This window comes from Ziziphus jujuba, chromosome 7, assembly GCF_031755915.1.
Source record: "Ziziphus jujuba cultivar Dongzao chromosome 7, ASM3175591v1".
In the NCBI taxonomy this organism is placed as follows: domain Eukaryota; kingdom Viridiplantae; phylum Streptophyta; class Magnoliopsida; order Rosales; family Rhamnaceae; genus Ziziphus; species Ziziphus jujuba.
The window spans coordinates 22,842,752-22,861,244 of NC_083385.1; the positions used below are offsets into that span (position 1 = coordinate 22,842,752).

Consider the following 18,493-nt stretch of genomic DNA (forward strand, 5'->3'; position numbering starts at 1 on the left):
GAGTGCTATAGTGTTATAGAGATTTTCACTCACAAGATATCTCTTAACTGATAAAGCAGCAATGCATCCAGATCCAGCAACAGTTACAGCTTGCCTCCACTCATGATCCCATTGAGACATCAAGAAATAGAATTACAAGTAATTATCTTCCTGCTACACATTACGGTGGACTCTTTTTTTGGGCAAGAACGTGAATGAAAAGCAGAGATATAATTCCCCATTAAGCATTCCATGTGTAATGCATCGGAGCTCCAAATTTCCTACGAGTCCGCTTCGATTTGTAATACAAGCCAACAAAATCGATGTAGAATAATCCATTGCCAAGCATTGGAGGCTGAGCAGTTAGGGAGTGGCTATTGGAGGAGGAGTTAAAGAGTTAAGCAATGGGACTGGTGACTGAGTACTACAACACCATAGCAGAGATCGTAGAGAAAAAAAGAGTGAGAGGGAAAAGGATCGTGGGGAGAAAAAGGAAAAGGACATGGAATGGAGCAACAAAAATAAAATAAAAACAGATAAGAGTGTGAGAGAGAGAAAGAGAGAGAGAGAGGTCCGGAACCACAACCACCCACCTCCTAAATTACTTACACCTTCTATTCCTCTCCCTGGCATCTACTGCGTGTTCCCTCTCTTAATGTAAACCCACACTCACACTCTCTCCCTCTCTCTCTCTTTCCGCTACTTCGGAGTCAATGTCGTGTGTGTTATGGTTCACCATCTGGATGCTTGAAATTGAGCATAGAACCTCCTTCCACAGCTTCAAGATCATTCTTCGAATCTAATAAAAGAAAGAACTTAAATATCAGAAGGGTTACTAGTAAGCAAAAGAGGAAAATTGGATGTGAAATGTGGTAGGTGGGGTACTGGTAAGAGAGAGAGAAAGAAATTGTACATGGTTTATAGAGTAAGGGTAGAGTTGGAATAATGAAAAGAAGGTGGGTAGATAAAAAAGGTTTAAAAGAGAAGGGGTATTTTTTCATTAAGGCATTTAAAATAACGGTATAAAGCCAAATTTCCCATGTCAAAAGCCTTTCGCCCACATTTATTAAACCCTAACAACCATTAACTCTGACACGTTAACCCTCTACCGCCGTCAAGAAAAGTGAAAAGAAGTCAATTTGGTAACTGGTTCAAAGATGTTCAAAAACTTCCATGGATACTGGTTGATTTATACTAATATTTGGCAAATATTTCAATCAAGTGTTGCTAAATTTCCATTGAAATTGGCTATTTTACTTTTTTTCAGTGGAGGCATCAAACTCTGACAACTTAACAATTTCGTCGGAAATTCACCGATACTGACGAAGGATATTCATGTACCTTTCTATTGGAGTATGATCACCAGTTTTTAGGACAAATCATCGACAATGTAGAAGTTGTCGCCCATTTTTTCATCTATGATTTGGACTAAGAGTGGGCAAAACCCGACTAGGACCGACCAACCCGCCCGAACCGAACTATTTGGGTCGGTTTGGGTTGGTTTTTAAGTCTTAATCGGGTTGGGTCGGTTACAGATGCATTCGATCCATCGTTTTCGGTTTGGGTTAAGGGTGGGTAGAAAATTTATCCAACCCAAACCGAACCGACCCATACCAATCGCCTTTTTACTTTTTCTGTGAATTTGATGCTTGAAAATTAAAAAGGAAATCTCTTGCTCTCTGCCAGTCTGCCTTCATCTCTCGTCTTTTTCCACCTCTCCAGGAATTTGATGCTTGAAAATTAAAAAGCAAATCTCTTGCTCTCTGCCAGTCTGCCTTCGTCTCTCGTCTCTTTCCACCTTTCCAGGAACTTTTCTAAGGTTAGCCATTTCTCAGATTGTATTATTGCTTCTCTCTCTCTCTCTCTCTCTCTCTCTGTATGGTGTGGCACCGTCGGGCATCGACAACTAATCGGACAGATTAGGGTTCAGCTTCTCTGTTAAGGTTTTGTTTTCATACTTTTTTTTCTCATTTGTTTCTCTCTCTTTCTCGCAGATCTAGCCAGTGGTATTTGAAGAGAAGGGTACCATTCGAGCTTCAATGGTAGTTTCTTAACATCACTGTGAGTTTCTCTCTCTCTCTCTCTCTCTCTCTCTCTAAAAACCTCTAATTTTATTTCTTTTTGTGAAGCATTTGTATTGCAAAATCAAATTTTTTTTCAGTTTGTAAAGTAGGCATTCGGTGATTTTGTTTTTCAATCTTTGTGTGTTTTGTAATAAAAGTACGAGATTCTAGAAATGGAAATGTGCGGTTGTGACTGTTTGGTTACTTAGAATTTCAGATGATGAAAAGAAATACCTTTTTTTTATATATATTAGGATTTTTCTGTTTTTTACCGTGTAGGATTATTTCTGCTGATGCCTATGGTTTATACCTGCATTAGATTAGTCTCTCTATTTCTTACCACCCGCCTCTTTCCACCTCAACTTCATTTGTTGTTTTTCTTCCTTACTTGGGTTCTAAATAAGAAAATGGCTATCATTTAAATTTTGATTTTTGCTCTTTGATTACATTCATTGGTAATTAACTAATTGGATATGAGGAAAGATTAAATATATATATATATATATATATATATATATATCTATGCATTGTGAGAACTTTCTCCTTTAATTTCATATGAATTCATTTTAGATTTTAATTATTTATATAATTATCCAGATTTACAACATAGGTTGGTTTGTTAGCTAACTGAGCTACTCACTGTTGGTCTCAACTAGAAAGCATCCTGAGAGGAACAAGAAGGATAGGATTCCAAGTTCCATTTGATTTTGGTTGAGAAATTTGGAGGTAAGTTATTAGACTTTTTTCTCATTATTTTTGCATCAATTTGTGAAATTTGAAGTTCATTAGAAGTGGGAAGGTGAAAATTAGTTTTGGAAAGTGTAGTGAAGCTTAGGCTGTGAAATTGTTTGCTGTGAAGTTTGGAGATTGTGAAGTGAAATTTGTGTTATTTGATTGCTATGAAGTTATTATGAACAATGTGTGAATCTCATATTGATTGCGGCCCCAAACAAACATCAAACCATTAAATGTGTCATCGGATATGCATTAAAAACCCTTCACATTTTTCTTCTCTTTGATATGGACTTTACTCCTAAATCTTTTAAAACTGATCCTAAATTTATTTTTCATTTTTTTCTATTTTTTTCGATTGAAGGATTTGATTCTAATGTGTCAACAGATTTTTTTTTCTTTTTTTGAGTAAACCGATAACCAAAAAAAAAAAAAAAAAAAAACACAGCAAGCACCTTAATGTAGTAAATTAAGTAAAACTAATTCTTTTCACATGGATGTGCATGAAATCTTATTATACTTTTTGTTTTCTTGTTTCTTTTTATATGTTTTTCAATAGATTTTTTTGTTTTTAATAGGTTATAGATGGATGAAGACCACAATGATTTGTATGATATTAATGAATTGGAAGAATATCTAAATGAATCAGAGAAAGCTGAGTCTCAACCTTCAAAATCGGATAAATCTTATAAGACACAAAAGAGAAAACCTTCTAGGGCTCCATCTTGGGTTTGGGAACATTTTGAAAAAATTTCAGATAGTGATCCAAGTAATCCTAGATGCAAATGTAAATATTGTGGGGTAGATTATGCATGTGATACTAAGAGGTGTGGAACTAGTACGTTACGGAATCATTTGATGAACCAATGCAAGAAATACCCTAATAGGACAGTGGAGAAAAGCCAACAAGTTCTTTCTTTCGATAGTAGTAGTAGTAATTTGGTGTCTACAAGTACAACATTTAGTAAAGAGGCATGTAGGCTTGCATGTGCTCAAATGATCATCATAGACGAGTTGCCATTTAGCCATGTTGAAGGGGAAGGGTTTAGAAAGTTTTGTAATACTTTGAACCCTAAGTATGAACCTCCATCTCGTAGAACAATTTCTAGAGATGTGTTTCAATTGTACTTAGATGAGAAAAAAATTTTGAAAAGTGTGTTTTCATTGAGGAAGCAAAGGGTTTGTCTTACGACGGATACATGGACTTCCATTCAAAATAACAATTATATGACTCTTACCGCTCATTTCATTGATGATGATTGGAAGTTGCATAAGAGAATTATAAATTTTTGTATTGTCCAAAATCACAAGGGTGAGACAATTGGTAAGGTTATAGAAAATTGTTTAATTGAATGGGGTATTAAAAGGGTTTTCACAATAACGGTTGATAATGCTTCTTCAAATGATGTGGCTATTAATTTTGTGAAAAAAAGATTAGATTATTGGAAAGGAAATGTTTTGGATGGTGAGTTTTTGCATGTTCGTTGTGCTGCACATATTGTAAATTTGATTGTGACATTTGGATTAAGGGAAATTCATGATAGTATTGATGGAATTCGTAATGCTATTAGATATGTTCAATCATCGCCTTCAAGGTTAACCAAATTTAAAGAATGTGTAGAAAAGGAGAAGATGGAATTTAGAGAAACCGTGGTTTTGGATGTGTCTACTAGGTGGAATTCTACCTATTTGATGTTGAATTCGGCTTTGAAGTATCAAAAAGCTTTTGATAGGATGGTAGATGATGATGGTTTTTTTCTTGGATATTTTGAGGAGGATGAAGTTGGAAGGAAGAGAGCTGGGCCACCTCAAAGTAAAGACTGGGATAATGCAAGGGTTTTTGTGAAATTTCTTGCTACTTTTTATGAGATTACCTTAAAATTTAGTGCCTCTTTGACTGCTACTTCTAATATATGTTTTTATGAATTGAGTTTGATGTATAATGCACTTGTTGAATGGAGTAATAGTCAAAACCATTTGATGGCCGATATGGCAAAGAAAATGTTGACAAAGTTCGAGAAATATTGGGGTTCACTTGGAAATGTCAACAAGTTGTTACTTATTGCCGTTATACTTGATCCACGATATAAGCTAGAATATGTATCATATCTTTTTGAGGATGCTTATGAAAGTGGTATGGTTGAATCTTTGACTAAGGATGTGAAAGATACTTTATATAATCTTTATGACTTTTATAAAGAACTTGATTCTATGGATGAGAGTTCTAAAGTGTCTAATCCTAATGATAATCAATCAATACGAGCACAACAAAGTGGGATGATGGTGGATTCAATGGATGATGAAAGTATAGATGATCGTCGGTGTTTGAAAGAATCACAATTTAAAAAAAGAAAAATGGAGAAAAATGTATTGGAAATAAAGAATGAGGTTGATAAATTTTTGTTTGATCCATATGAGGATGTGGAGAGTGAGAAATTTGATATTTTGGCTTGGTGGAAAAATAATTGCACAAAATATCGAATTTTATCTCAAATTGCAAGAGATGTATATGCCATTCCAGTTTCTACAGTAGCATCTGAATCTGCATTTAGTACCGGAGGACGTATTCTTGATGCATTTCGAAGTTCATTGGGTCCAAAGATGGTGGAGGCTTTGATTTGTTCACAAAATTGGTTGAAATCAAATTATATGAGATATGATTATAGAGTTGAAGTACCAATTAAGGATGTTGCATATTATGATTCTATTGAATCAGGTACGATTTTTTTTTAATTATTTGTAATTTTATTTTTATCATGTTTTTTAGAGCTTTTTAAATTTTTTTAGTAATATTTACAACGTCTTTTTAGTATTTATTGATTAATTTAATATTATATTTTAATTTGTTTAGGAGCATCTTGTGTTACAAAACAAAATCTACCTCCATCTAATTGATCTATGATTGCTTGGTAAGTTTGTTGTTAATTCCAATTATTTTTTAAATTAGATAATAGTTTAGTAATATACTAAATTGCACTTAAGTTTATTGATTGCTAGTTACATTTAATATTTAATGTGTAATTTTAATGCTTGTTGAAGGATGAATGGAATATGGCTTTGCATGGCATATTGTAATAATGTGATTGTAGTTGATGGTGGTTGCTCGTGGAATGAAGTGTGTGGAAGAAGACTATTTAAAATACTTTTTATTTTTATGTATTGTTAGTTTATTAAATTCTAAGTTAATTTTGAAGTTTAAAATATCAAATATGGTTATATTCTATTTTATAACTAATATTGGTTGTAAACATGTTGTAGAATTTATTTGTTGTTGTATGATGTATTTGTATAATTAGGTGATAGCTATAAACTTGTATTGTAGTTGTATAGTTTTATGTTGTATTATTTCACATGTTTGATGCTTAATAGTTAGTTTATTTAGTATTTTTACTTAAGTGAATGTATGTTAAAATTATTTAAGTTAGATAATAGTTTGAAAAAGATATTTAATTTAAAATATAATGCATGAATAATAATATAATTAAAGATTGATAATTAAAAAGGCCTAAAAAAGATTTTAAACAATTTTGGTTCAATGTATCAAAATTCATATCTCAAAATAATAAAAATAAAAAAATTTGGACCGAAACCCATCATGAGATCCAAACCGGTCCAAACCAAAAATAAAAAAATTTGGGCTGAAGCTCATCATGAGGCCCAAACCGGCCTAAACCAAAAATAAAAAAATTTGGGCTGAAGCCCATCATAAGGCCCAAACCGTGAACCCAAACCAAATCGAACCGATGATCATCGGTTCGGTTCGGTTCGGATTGAATGTGACGGTCGGTTAGATTCGGTTTTGTATCCAACCCAAACCAAATTAGTCGGTTCGGTTTAAAAAAATCCACAAAACCGAACCAAGCTGAACCGAGTCCACCCCTAATTTGGACCATGTATATATATGTATTCTGTTAGAATAAGACCCGGGCTACATGGCTAGTTAGAAAAAAAAAAAAATTTTGATAGTTTTTTAAGGTATAAGTAGATGTGCTCAACCACTAGAATTAATATTGTTCGTTGCTGATGTTGATCTTTTCCTAATTAATATGGTTGTTATTTTCCTTGGAATAAATAAATACATAAATAAAAATAAACTAAATATTGTTATTTTCTTTAGAATAAATAAATAAATGAAAAAGACAAAAAGCACAACTAGTCAAAGTGACAGAGGAACATAAGACACATGGGACGTAACGACCATAATTCTTTGGATTGAACGCAGAAAAAGCACAACTAGTCAAAGTATTCTCAGACGACCAAGACTTGTGAGTCAATTAATTAAATAATAAAATCATATTTATGATTTTTATTAAATTCGGAAAATTTTCATTTGGATGTTTCAATTTTTTCTTAATTATATATAAATTTATTTAAAAATTATTATTTTTATATTTATCAAAATATATTCACCTAGCATATAATTAATTTTAACCGTTAAAAATTAGAAACCTATTTTCACAATTTATTCAATCATAAAATATAAATTTTTAATATTCATTTCTTTTTAAAAACTAACATATAAATATGTTTTCATATATATGAAAAATTAAAAGGAGTTGATCAATGATTCTTCCCCAAAAAAAAAAAAATCTAAATAAAATTTGGCAAAATTAAAGGATTTGAATGAAATTTATCATATCAAATTTTAAGTGATTTTATTATTATTATTTTTTTAAAAAAAATCATATAGATCCCTACACGTCTCAATTACATATAAATTTTACAATATTAAAAAATTATTATTAATTTTTTATTAGTTAATTTTAATAGCTATCAGTTAAAATTGAATTTTACAATATTATTCAATTTTAAAACATTAACTTTTAATTTCTATGAAAATTAATTGATAAAAATGGAGGAATTGATTTATTTTAATAAATACAGAAAATTAAAATGAAGATAAGGATAATTTTTTAAAATCATGGGTTATAAATGTAATTATCTTTCCATAAAAAAAAGAAAAAAGAAAAAGAAAAAAAGAAAAAAGCAAAAGACTAGCATTATTTAGTTTATATTGTTATAAACATATATATTGTTCATGACAACCCCACACCATTCCATCCAAGAAAAAAAAAAAAGGGGCAGGAACCAGGCTGTTTGGGCCCTGAAAGTAAACTTGAGAAAACAATTTAACGAGAACAATCATCCTGGTTCAAATCATAATTAAACTTTAGCTAATAAGCTCTCATGGCTTCTATACCAATTCTCCTTACAATATTGTCTGTTTTTCCGGTCGCCATTAATGCAAAAGCTCAAACAGAGTACCCAAATAACATTACCCGAGGTTCTATGTTGTCCCCAAATACCATCAACTCATCATGGACATCACCTTCTGGTCTTTTCTCATTTGGTTTCTATCCACAAGGCAACGGCTACCGTGTTGGCATATGGATGGCTACTGATGAACCTGAAACTCCCGTAGTCGTCTGGACTGCAAATCGAGATGATCCCCCTTGTTCCCCTGGCGCTACGTTGGAGCTTACAGGAAGGTTGGTTCTTAGAACTGAACAAGGTGAAGAAAAAAACATTACTTACACTGATGATCTTCCAGAGCCAGCAACTTCAGCAGCTATGCTTGATGATGGAAACTTCCAACTCTTTAACGGCTCTGGTTATCTCATGTGGCAGAGTTTCCACCACCCAACTGACACCATACTAGGAGGTCAGGTTCTAACTTCTGGCTTTTGGTTGCAATCTAGCATATCTAGATCCGATCACTCAAGCGGACTATTTATGCTCCGTATGCAAGATGATGGAAACCTCGTTTGCTATCCTGCAAACATCTCCAACAATCCAGACACTTCATATTGGAGCACCGGAACTTTTAACTCTAATGCAATGCTAAATCTTAGCCATTTGGGTTATCTATCTCTAGAGGATTCATACGGAGAACCAATACGCTTTCTTTCAAATGGATCTTATCCTAGAAGAAACAAAACTATCATCTACAGAGCGACGCTGGACAGCGACGGAATTTTTAGATTGTATTCGCACTACATTGCAAGCAACGTAAGCTCAAAGGTGACAGAGGAATGGTCGTCTATGCAAAATCCATGCGAAGCAAAAGGAATTTGTGGTTTGAACAGTTTCTGCCAATTGGTTAATAACAAATCTGAATGTTCATGTTATCCTGGATCTGTTTCTTTCGACCCCAGCATGATGTTCTTAGGCTGCTATCAGAATTTCAGCGCAGAGAGCTACAGAGACAATGAAGAAGCTGACCTTGCTCTGAGGTATAATTTTACTTCTTTAAACAATATTCGGTGGGATGATCCTCCTTATGCAGTAGAGATATTGATGGAGGAAGCTTGCAAGGGGTCTTGCATGGAAGACTTTTACTGTTGGGCAGTGCTGTATGAAAGTACTAGTTGTCGTAAATATAACTATCCACTAAGATATGGTAAACAGAGTAAGAATATAACTACAAAAGCCCTCTTTAAGGTGGTTTTGAAAAATATTCGTATGGCGAAGGAATCGAATTATATTCGTCCAGTCCCTCCAAATGATGAGAGCAGGATCAAAACAGTATTGTTTATTCTGGGATTAAGTTTGGGTTCTGTTGCATGCTTGTGTTTTGCCTTTGCAGTTTCAAGTTTCATTGTTTACAGGTACAAATATCATAGGTATAAAAAACTGTTGGAAAATACAAAATTGGGATTAGCTGAAGATTTTACTTTGCAATCATTTTCATACAATGAGCTTCAGCAAGCAACAAATGGATTCAGTGAAGAGAAAGGAAGAGGGACTTTTGGAGCCGTTTACAAAGGGAATTTACCTGAGAGTAACAAAACCATTGCAGTCAAAAGACTAGAGAAATTTGTGGAAGAGGGAGTAAGAGAATTTCGAGCTGAAATGACTACAATTGGAAGGACTCATCATAGAAACTTAGTTCAGTTGCTTGGTTTTTGTATTGAGGGATCCAAAAAAATTCTTGTCTATGAATTCATGAGCAATGGTTCACTTGCAGATCGTCTCTTCAAGGCGGTATCACCGCCAACATGGCAAGAAAGGGTGAGATTTGTATTCGATGTGGCAAGGGGAATGTTCTACCTACATGAAGAGTGTGGAGTGCATATCATCCACTGCAACTTGAAACCCCAAAATATACTCCTGGATGATACTTGGACTGCTAAGATCTCTGATTTCGGTTTTGCGAGGTTGTTGCCCAATCAAGCAAAAACATCCATGGGAGTTCAAGGAACGTCATCAGAGTACTTAGCTCCTGAATGGCAAAAGAATGCCTTGATATCAGTAAAAGCTGATATTTATAGTTTCGGCATCGTACTTTTGGAAATCATATGTTGCAGAAGAAATATTAAAGTTAATGTTTCAACTCCGGATGAGATAACTCTTTCCAAGTGGGTTTATAAATGCTTTAAAGCTAAAGAGTTGCACAAACTTGTGGAATTTGAAGACGTAGACTTTCCAACACTAGAGAGAATGATCAAAGTTGGGTTATGGTGCATCCAAGATGATCCAGCTTTGCGTCCTTTGATGAAGAATGTAATCTTGATGTTGGAAGGCACAATGAATATACCTGTACCTCCATCTCCAGAACTTATTGTTCTTCCTTGATATGATTAGTTTCTCCTATGTCTAGGCCAATATGTGTATGCCTATATGACTTTGTATTTGTGTACGTCCATGTATATGTATTTATGTTTGGTTTGATGTATTTCTGATGATATCTTTTTATAGGTATGTAGGTGGATACATATTAATTAATGGCGATATTTTGGATATAAAACTAAAAGAAAAGAACCAAAAAAAAAAAAAAAAAACAAAATTGATAATGGCTATATATTTTCGGTCTGTTTATTTTTTTATCATTAAAAAAATAAAAAATAAAAAAAGAAGAAATTAGGAGTTAAATTTCTCTGATCGGGGTTATGATGGAGTTTTAAAAAAGAAATCATTGTTGTAAGAGTGTTTATCATATATGAAATTTGAAAAGGAAGCATATAGATAGGGATGAGTGAGAATGCTAAATTGGGGTGAATGTAAAAAGAAATGAACAAGGATTTTTGTAAGACTTTGGCTATTTATCACGAGTAATAATGGTCTAAGATCATTGTTTATATAGCCATTGCTTATTTGTTGCTTGTAATTATTCAATAATTTCTTAACATAAAAATTTAATTTGAGAAAATAATTTTTTTGCTCAGAACATCTTCAAGGATGGATAGATAGTCAATGAAATTGTTTTTCATAGTAATAACATAAAAATTGTTTACAGCTACTAATTAATTAAATGTTTTATTAATTTATTTTCTTGTTTGAAATAATTGACTTTCTCAAAAAAAAAATTTATTTTTTTAAAAATTTCATAAAATAAAAAGTCACATGAACAATATCTGCATAAATTTAATATAATATTTAAACAAACTATTGAAGAGTTTTTTTTTTTTTAAATAGCTGTTTATTTTTATTTTAATTGGAAAAAAAATCTAATAATAATAAACATAATCACTAAATATATTCTCATTAATTGCTTAAATTATTAAATAATATATTGATTCCACTAGTAAATGTTATGCTTTGTAACAAAATAATATTTTCTTATAATATCTAATCTGAACGATGGTGACATCCGACGACTGGTTAAAAATTATTTAAGTACGGGATCTTACCTTCCTTTTTTTTTTTTTTTTCTTTTTTGTATATATGTAATATTTAGTTTCCAATTCAACGGGAAAACATAAAACAAAAAAGAAAAAAGAAAAAGAAATAAAATAGACTTTAGAAGAAAGACGAAAGAAGTCACAATGAAGTTTGCCAAAATATTTTGGAAAGTATGGTAGTGCCTTCCAAAAGTTTTTCAGTGCTGATCTGATCTTACCATGTGCTTTTAAAAGATCGAGATATATTTTCTTTATCTTTATAAATATAGGTGAGACCATAATTGAGCTTGTCCACTACATCCTTATCCATGACTTCCAATTCCCTTGTCACTGTGTTGTTGCTCCTCGCTATGTTATTCATTAGTGAGGCAGCTCAACAGCCATCTTCTCCTATCCAAATTAAACTCGGCTCAAAAATTTCTCCGAAATCTGATTCCAGCTCATGGTCTTCTCCTTCTAGTAAATTTAAATTTGGCTTTTATGAACAAGGGGATGGCTTTGCCATTGGAATTTGGTTGGTGGGAAGAGATTATATTACAGTTGTGTGGACCGCTAATCGTGATGATTCCCCCGTCACCTCATCTAATGCTACACTTTCACTGGATGAAAATGGGAAGCTTCTCCTGAGAACTAATGATGGTCGGAAAGAGAAACTCATTGCAAATACAACCTCCTCTGCTACCTATGCTTCCATGCTTGACTCCGGCAATTTTGTTCTAAGTAATCATTCCGGCCATGTCATATGGGAAAGTTTCCAAAATCCTACCGACACTCTTCTTGGAGGTCAAGTTCTTCTTTCAGAGCACCAGTTGTTCTCTAGTCTATCTGAGACTGACCGTTCAACAGGACGGTTTCGTCTCAAGATGCAGGTTGATGGTAATCTAGTCCTCTACCCACTAAACAGTGATGATATACGTGCGAATGAATACTGGAGTTCAGCCACAGCCGACGGCCACTTCAACTATTGCCTGTATGTTAACACAACTGGAGAACTATCCATTGGCAACGGTTCTTTTTTTCGTTCGCCCTTGTATTATCCATCTTCAAAAGGCAACCAAAACGGTATAATATATCGTGCAACGATTGATGCTAATGGTATATTTAAGTTGTATTCTCATACCCCAGATAAAAATGGAAAGCTCAACGAACCTGATATGATGTGGTCGGCCTTGAAGAATCCATGTGAAGTAAAAGGTTTTTGTGGGCTTAACAGCTTTTGCACATTTTTTGACGACCAACCCAATTGCATTTGTCTTCCTGGTTCTGATTATGTTGACTTCGACAAGAAAACTCTTGGCTGCTTGAATAACTATTCCGATGGAGGGTGTATAGGTGGGAAAGTAAACGTAACGCATTATGGTATAGCAAAAATGGAGAATATAATGTGGCAAGATATTGGTTATATGGAAGCATCCATGTCCGTGGAAGAATGCAACAATTCGTGCTTGATAGACTGCAACTGCGGGGCAGCTCTGTTCAAGAAAGATGATCGTGAAAACGATGTCTGTATGAAACAAAAGCTCCCATTGAGATATGTTAGAAGGGTTGATTACGAGGATGATCCCACAACGGCTTTCTTCAAGGTGGACACATCTAAAACCAGAAATGATTCCATTGACGAGCATCCAAGAGTCGACGGCTTAAGCAAAAATGATTTGATGAGAACTCTTGTTTTGGTTTTTGGTACGGTCATTTTTTCATGTGTTTCCATCTCAATTTCATGCCTTTACATTTTTAAAATTCGATTTCTGAAGTACAAAAGGCTGAGAAAGATTAAGGGACAATTTGGCTTGGCCGATGAGGAGCTTACTTTGAGGGTTTTTTCATACAATGAGCTTAAGAAAGCAACAAACAGTTTCAAAGAAGAGTTGGGAAAGGGCTCGTTTGGAGCAGTTTACAGAGGGGCTTTAAACAAAGGTAGAAAACTTATTGCCGTGAAAAGACTTGAGAAGTTTTTTGAAGAAGGCGAAAGAGAGTTTCTAGCGGAGATGCAAGCAATCAGCAGAACAAACCACAAGAACTTAGTCCGGTTGATCGGTTACTGTGCCGAGGACTCAAGAAGGCTCCTGGTTTACGAATACATGAGCAATGGTTCTCTTGCAGACCTTCTATTTAAAAAAGCAAATCCTCCATGTTGGGAAGAAAGAGTGAGAATTGCAATAGATGTTGCCAAAGGCATTCATTATCTACATGAAGAATGTAAGAAGACCATCATTCATTGCGACGTGAAACCTCAAAACATTTTGATGGATGATTTCTGGACTGCCAAAATCTCGGACTTCGGGCTAGCAAAATTGTTGATGCCCGATCAAACAAGAACTTTCACTGGGATCAGAGGGACAAGAGGATACTTAGCCCCAGAATGGCAGCAGAACACTCCAATAACTGTGAAGGCAGATATATATAGTTATGGAATAGTACTGTTGGAGATTATATGCTGCAGAAGGAACTTAGAAGTACATGTTCCAAATGCGGAAGAGATCGTTCTTTCATATTGGGTTTATAAGTGCTTTGCAGGTAGAGAGCTGGGTAAGCTTGTGGTGGGTGAAGATGTGGACAGAAGGACATTAGAGAAGATGGTAAAAGTGGGATTATGGTGTATTCAAGATGAACCAGTTCTTCGTCCTTCAATGAAGAGTGTAGTGCTTATGTTGGAAGGCATTACTGATATTTCTGCTCCTCCATGCCCTACTTCTTCGTCCATGTGAGCCTCAACACTTGGAGGGAATCAATTACCAGTGGCTTCTTTATTATCGACATCTTTCTTTCGTTAGTAATGTAATTTTTTTATTTTATTTTTTTTGTTTTTTGTGGGTTGGGGGAGGGGGATATGGAGAGATGGCTTAATTTCATGTAATACTTTTTCTTTTCTTTAGTTGGGATTTGCATCTGCGTATGTAGTTCTATGTTTTATGAAGAAATTGGCACAAGCGCTAGTGACGTTGATTCCACATATGGGCTTTTTGTTTTTTTAACCAACCAAATATATGGGTGCCTAATGTCACGGTCCTATATTTTATGCAGCGGAATAGACCGTGCGGCGCCAAGACTCTCCAGTCATGGCCAGCCTTTTCACTATCCGAGTTCATATATCGACCCATCTGATACCAATTGTATGCTCATGAGGTTCCCATAGTCGTCTTGGCTCATGTCGCTCAGCAAGCTAGCCCGATGGCCTTGCACCCACTCGGTAGCTTGTTACTCAATCTTGTGCCAAGATCTAGCCAGCAACCCATCTCTTCACTCGGGCCTTGGTCCATGCACATCTCGAATAGCATCCGACCCTAGAGCATGCACACCAGCATCGTGCCAACATGCCCTCAGGATAGCAACACAAGATTGGAAGCCCACATATGAATGTCACCCGATGGCACGGTGTCGCCCCGTCCGTGCCTATTTAGCTTCCGACCCTCTTGAGCGAGGCAGAACCCGAGCCCCCGCTCATTGGCACATTTGCCACAACCTTGTAACAAAGGCCTACGTGTGTTCTTGGCATAGCCGATAGAAAACGGCATAGCGAATGCTACACTTAGCCTCTGACACAGGAGTGACGCGCAATACCAGCTCATAGCGCCTACCGGTACTGTCCTCGGGACTCCCTGTCCCTCGGAGACATAAGACCACCTCCGTGGCACTTTATGTCCGCCCCATGGCTTGCCGTCGCCCATGGGAAGCTCGCTTAGCCCAAGCTCGAAGCCGGAGCCGGGGGCCGTGGAGAGCCAACACGGACCACCCCCCTAAAGAGCTTATTGAGCCATTTCCTTTCTGGCACCCATAGATATCACTTTGTGTGAGGAATCATAATGGGGTTTTCTCTAGCAAACCTTCACATCTTGGCTTGCCATTCGATATGCACCATCCTAGTGACATTCTTAAGAACTTCCCACGGCCCGGGATCGAAGATCCCGACCTTCAAATATTTACGAAAATGCCACTAGGCCATTCCAAAGGTGCGGACCGTTACATCCTCCCCCACTTCATTACGTCGATGCCCTCATCGACGTGCCCGCTTGCTATCTTCAAGACTCCTGCACTCCGCGCAACACCTTTCATCCACATAAGCTCTTCAGGCTCAAACTCAAGATCCTGCATACTTCGTCCCTCTACCTCTGTAGAATCACCCTCTGTGACGACCTTCGCGCGCCCACTCTTGGACTTGGCCAAGGACCTATTGCATGCATTCACCCAAACTCAAGCTTCCCTCAAAACATGCACCTCCTTGTGCATAAATTAGTGCTTCGCCCCGCACTTTCAGCTCCATATGCAGATGGTGTCCCCCTCGGACGAATTCTGCCTTTTGTATATCTCGCTGGCACCCTAGCCAGATTCATGTCCCCCTTGGACAAATGCTCTCCGAGCTCCAAAGTAAGGCACTCTCTTGCCTTCAAGGTCCTCCCGTGGACCGAACTCTACCAAATAATCCGATGGTGACATTGACCCTCTCATCGAGCACACCGTCTCCTCTCAGGTGGTGCCCCTACGTCAACTATCCCAACGGTACCCAAACTCGAGAGTTCTTCATGTGGTAGTTCTCCTCCCTCTTGAACTCCACTTCATGCTTTTTCGGCACTCTGTTGCCGTGACGAGCTAAGTTTCCCTTCTTAGCTCTTGTTCCCGCGCTCAAGTTTCCATCTCCAAGATGGTGATGTGCTAGCAATTCTCAAGCTAGCTTTGCCTTCTCCAAAGGCAAATTTATGCACAACATCCCTCGAGTGTGCATCTCAAATTTCCATCTCCACGATGGTAATGTGCTAGCAATTCTCAAGCTAGCTTTGCCTTCTCCAAAGGCAAATTTATGCACAACATCCCTCGAGTGTGCATTTATCCTTGTGGCTTCCAAAGCCAACCCTTGCGCAAGTGGCATCCTCTTCCCGACGAGTTACCACATCTTGAATGGAGGTCCTCTCTTATGCGACCTCCTTATTTCGGCTGTTGACACCTAGTGTCACCTTGAACTAAGTCCCTTCCTTAGTTCTTTGCCTCGGTCTTGCTCACTTTTGTATCTCGGCTCCTCCTCTGAGCCAGTTTTGCCCTCTGGCAAATTTACAGTGCTCCACGCATCCACTCGTCTTGACTTCTCATTCGCTTCGACAAGGTTGTCTTTTCTCTTGGACAAACGTGGCCTCTGCCACCCAGCCGCACTGGCTTGCTCTTCCTTCCCCACTCTTTGTGGCTGTCAAGACTCTTCGTCAAAATGGATCTATTTTTGGTATTTTCTGTAATTCTTAAGACCAATACCCCAAAAGAAACACATGGCTAACAAGCCCTCAATTATTCAAGAGAACTGCACTACTTACGGCTTGTGCTCTCATTTAACGACGCATGAATTCCTTTCTGAGCACCAGTCACTTATTCCAAATGCTTGTCCCATTCATGAACTTCGCATTTGCCTCGCTGCTCGAGCATCCAGTTAAAGATATTTGTATCGCACACTGGTACTCGTTTGGTGAACATCCCCACATCATATTCAAGTTGGGCATGCTGCCACAACTAACCACGCTCCATGCAAGAACGCCCCCTTCACAGTAGCATCGGGGTTCTACGGATCCAAGCATCACCAACCAATACCATCCGTTCCTCGGTTCGCCTATTGCAGGACAAACCGGGCTTTGATACCACTTGTCACGGTCCTACATTTTATGCAGCGGAATAGACCGTGCGGCGCCAAGACTCTCCAGTCATGGCCAGCCTTTTCACTATCCGAGTTCATATATCGACCCATCTGATACCAATTGTATGCTCATGAGGTTCCCATAGTCGTCTTGGCTCATGTCGCTCAGCAAGCTAGCCCGATGGCCTTGCACCCACTCGGTAGCTTGTTACTCAATCTTGTGCCAAGATCTAGCCAGCAACCCATCTCTTCACTCGGGCCTTGGTCCATGCACATCTCGAATAGCATCCGACCCTAGAGCATGCACACCAGCATCGTGCCAACATGCCCTCAGGATAGCAACACAAGATTGGAAGCCCACATATGAATGTCACCCGATGGCACGGTGTCGCCCCGTCCGTGCCTATTTAGCTTCCGACCCTCTTGAGCGAGGCAGAACCCGAGCCCCCGCTCATTGGCACATTTGCCACAACCTTGTAACAAAGGCCTACGTGTGTTCTTGGCATAGCCGATAGAAAACGGCATAGCGAATGCTACACTTAGCCTCTGACACAGGAGTGACGCGCAATACCAGCTCATAGCGCCTACCGGTACTGTCCTCGGGACTCCCTGTCCCTCGGAGACATAAGACCACCTCCGTGGCACTTTATGTCCGCCCCATGGCTTGCCGTCGCCCATGGGAAGCTCGCTTAGCCCAAGCTCGAAGCCGGAGCCGGGGGCCGTGGAGAGCCAACACGGACCACCCCCCTAAAGAGCTTATTGAGCCATTTCCTTTCTGGCACCCATAGATATCACTTTGTGTGAGGAATCATAATGGGGTTTTCTCTAGCAAACCTTCACATCTTGGCTTGCCATTCGATATGCACCATCCTAGTGACATTCTTAAGAACTTCCCACGGCCCGGGATCGAAGATCCCGACCTTCAAATATTTACGAAAATGCCACTAGGCCATTCCAAAGGTGCGGACCGTTACACTAAGCTATCGTAAATTATTAAAATTAATGGCACCAGTTAATAGCTTTCAGCTTCTCATAGGAAACATACTTGAACCAACATTGTTTGAAAATTCAGAATAAATAAATAAATGATTACCAAGTAAATTAAGTAGGAAGGGCCAAAAAAAACGATTAAATAAGATCATTGCGTGACTTTGACGTTCACGTTAACTTGTCTTCCACGATTAGTTGAGAACTGTCTTCCAATGCATGAGTCACATTAGCACAAATATACATATATATATATATATTATATTTTTTTTTTTTTTTTTTTTGCAGAATAAGTAGATAATAATTGTGAAAAATTAAAAATAATAATAATAAGAAGAAGAAGAAGAAGAAGTTGGTAACCTTGAACTATACAAGGCGGACATCCAAAAATATTACCATGGTCATTGCCAACTCTCTATCCTAACAGGATTGGAATCTTTTATTTCCTTTTACCATGGTCTACCTTAGATGCTAGATTATTTGGATTTGAACAATTAAAA

General features: G+C 37.3%; 2 protein-coding genes across 2 annotated transcripts; both read left to right on the top strand.

Annotated features, from left to right (window-relative positions):
* The first annotated feature begins 7,854 nt into the window (after window positions 1-7,854).
* On the top strand, window positions 7,855-10,433 carry LOC125420155 (G-type lectin S-receptor-like serine/threonine-protein kinase LECRK2). The gene has a single exon (XM_048466694.2). The coding sequence runs from the start codon at window positions 7,962-7,964 to the stop codon at window positions 10,347-10,349; it is 2,388 nt and encodes a 795-aa protein (XP_048322651.2). The 5' UTR covers window positions 7,855-7,961; the 3' UTR covers window positions 10,350-10,433.
* Window positions 10,434-11,554: 1,121 nt separating this feature from the next.
* On the top strand, window positions 11,555-14,346 carry LOC125420154 (G-type lectin S-receptor-like serine/threonine-protein kinase LECRK3). The gene has a single exon (XM_048466693.2). It carries the CDS (start codon window positions 11,704-11,706, stop codon window positions 14,101-14,103), a length of 2,400 nt encoding a protein of 799 aa, XP_048322650.2. The 5' UTR covers window positions 11,555-11,703; the 3' UTR covers window positions 14,104-14,346.
* Window positions 14,347-18,493: the final 4,147 nt, after the last annotated feature.

Bases quoted from the DNA above. Each gene is read 5' to 3' on its own strand.
- LOC125420155 (XM_048466694.2), top strand. From the start codon at position 7,962: ATGGCTTCTATACCAATTCTCCTTACAATATTGTCTGTTTTTCCGGTC.
- LOC125420154 (XM_048466693.2), top strand. From the start codon at position 11,704: ATGACTTCCAATTCCCTTGTCACTGTGTTGTTGCTCCTCGCTATGTTA.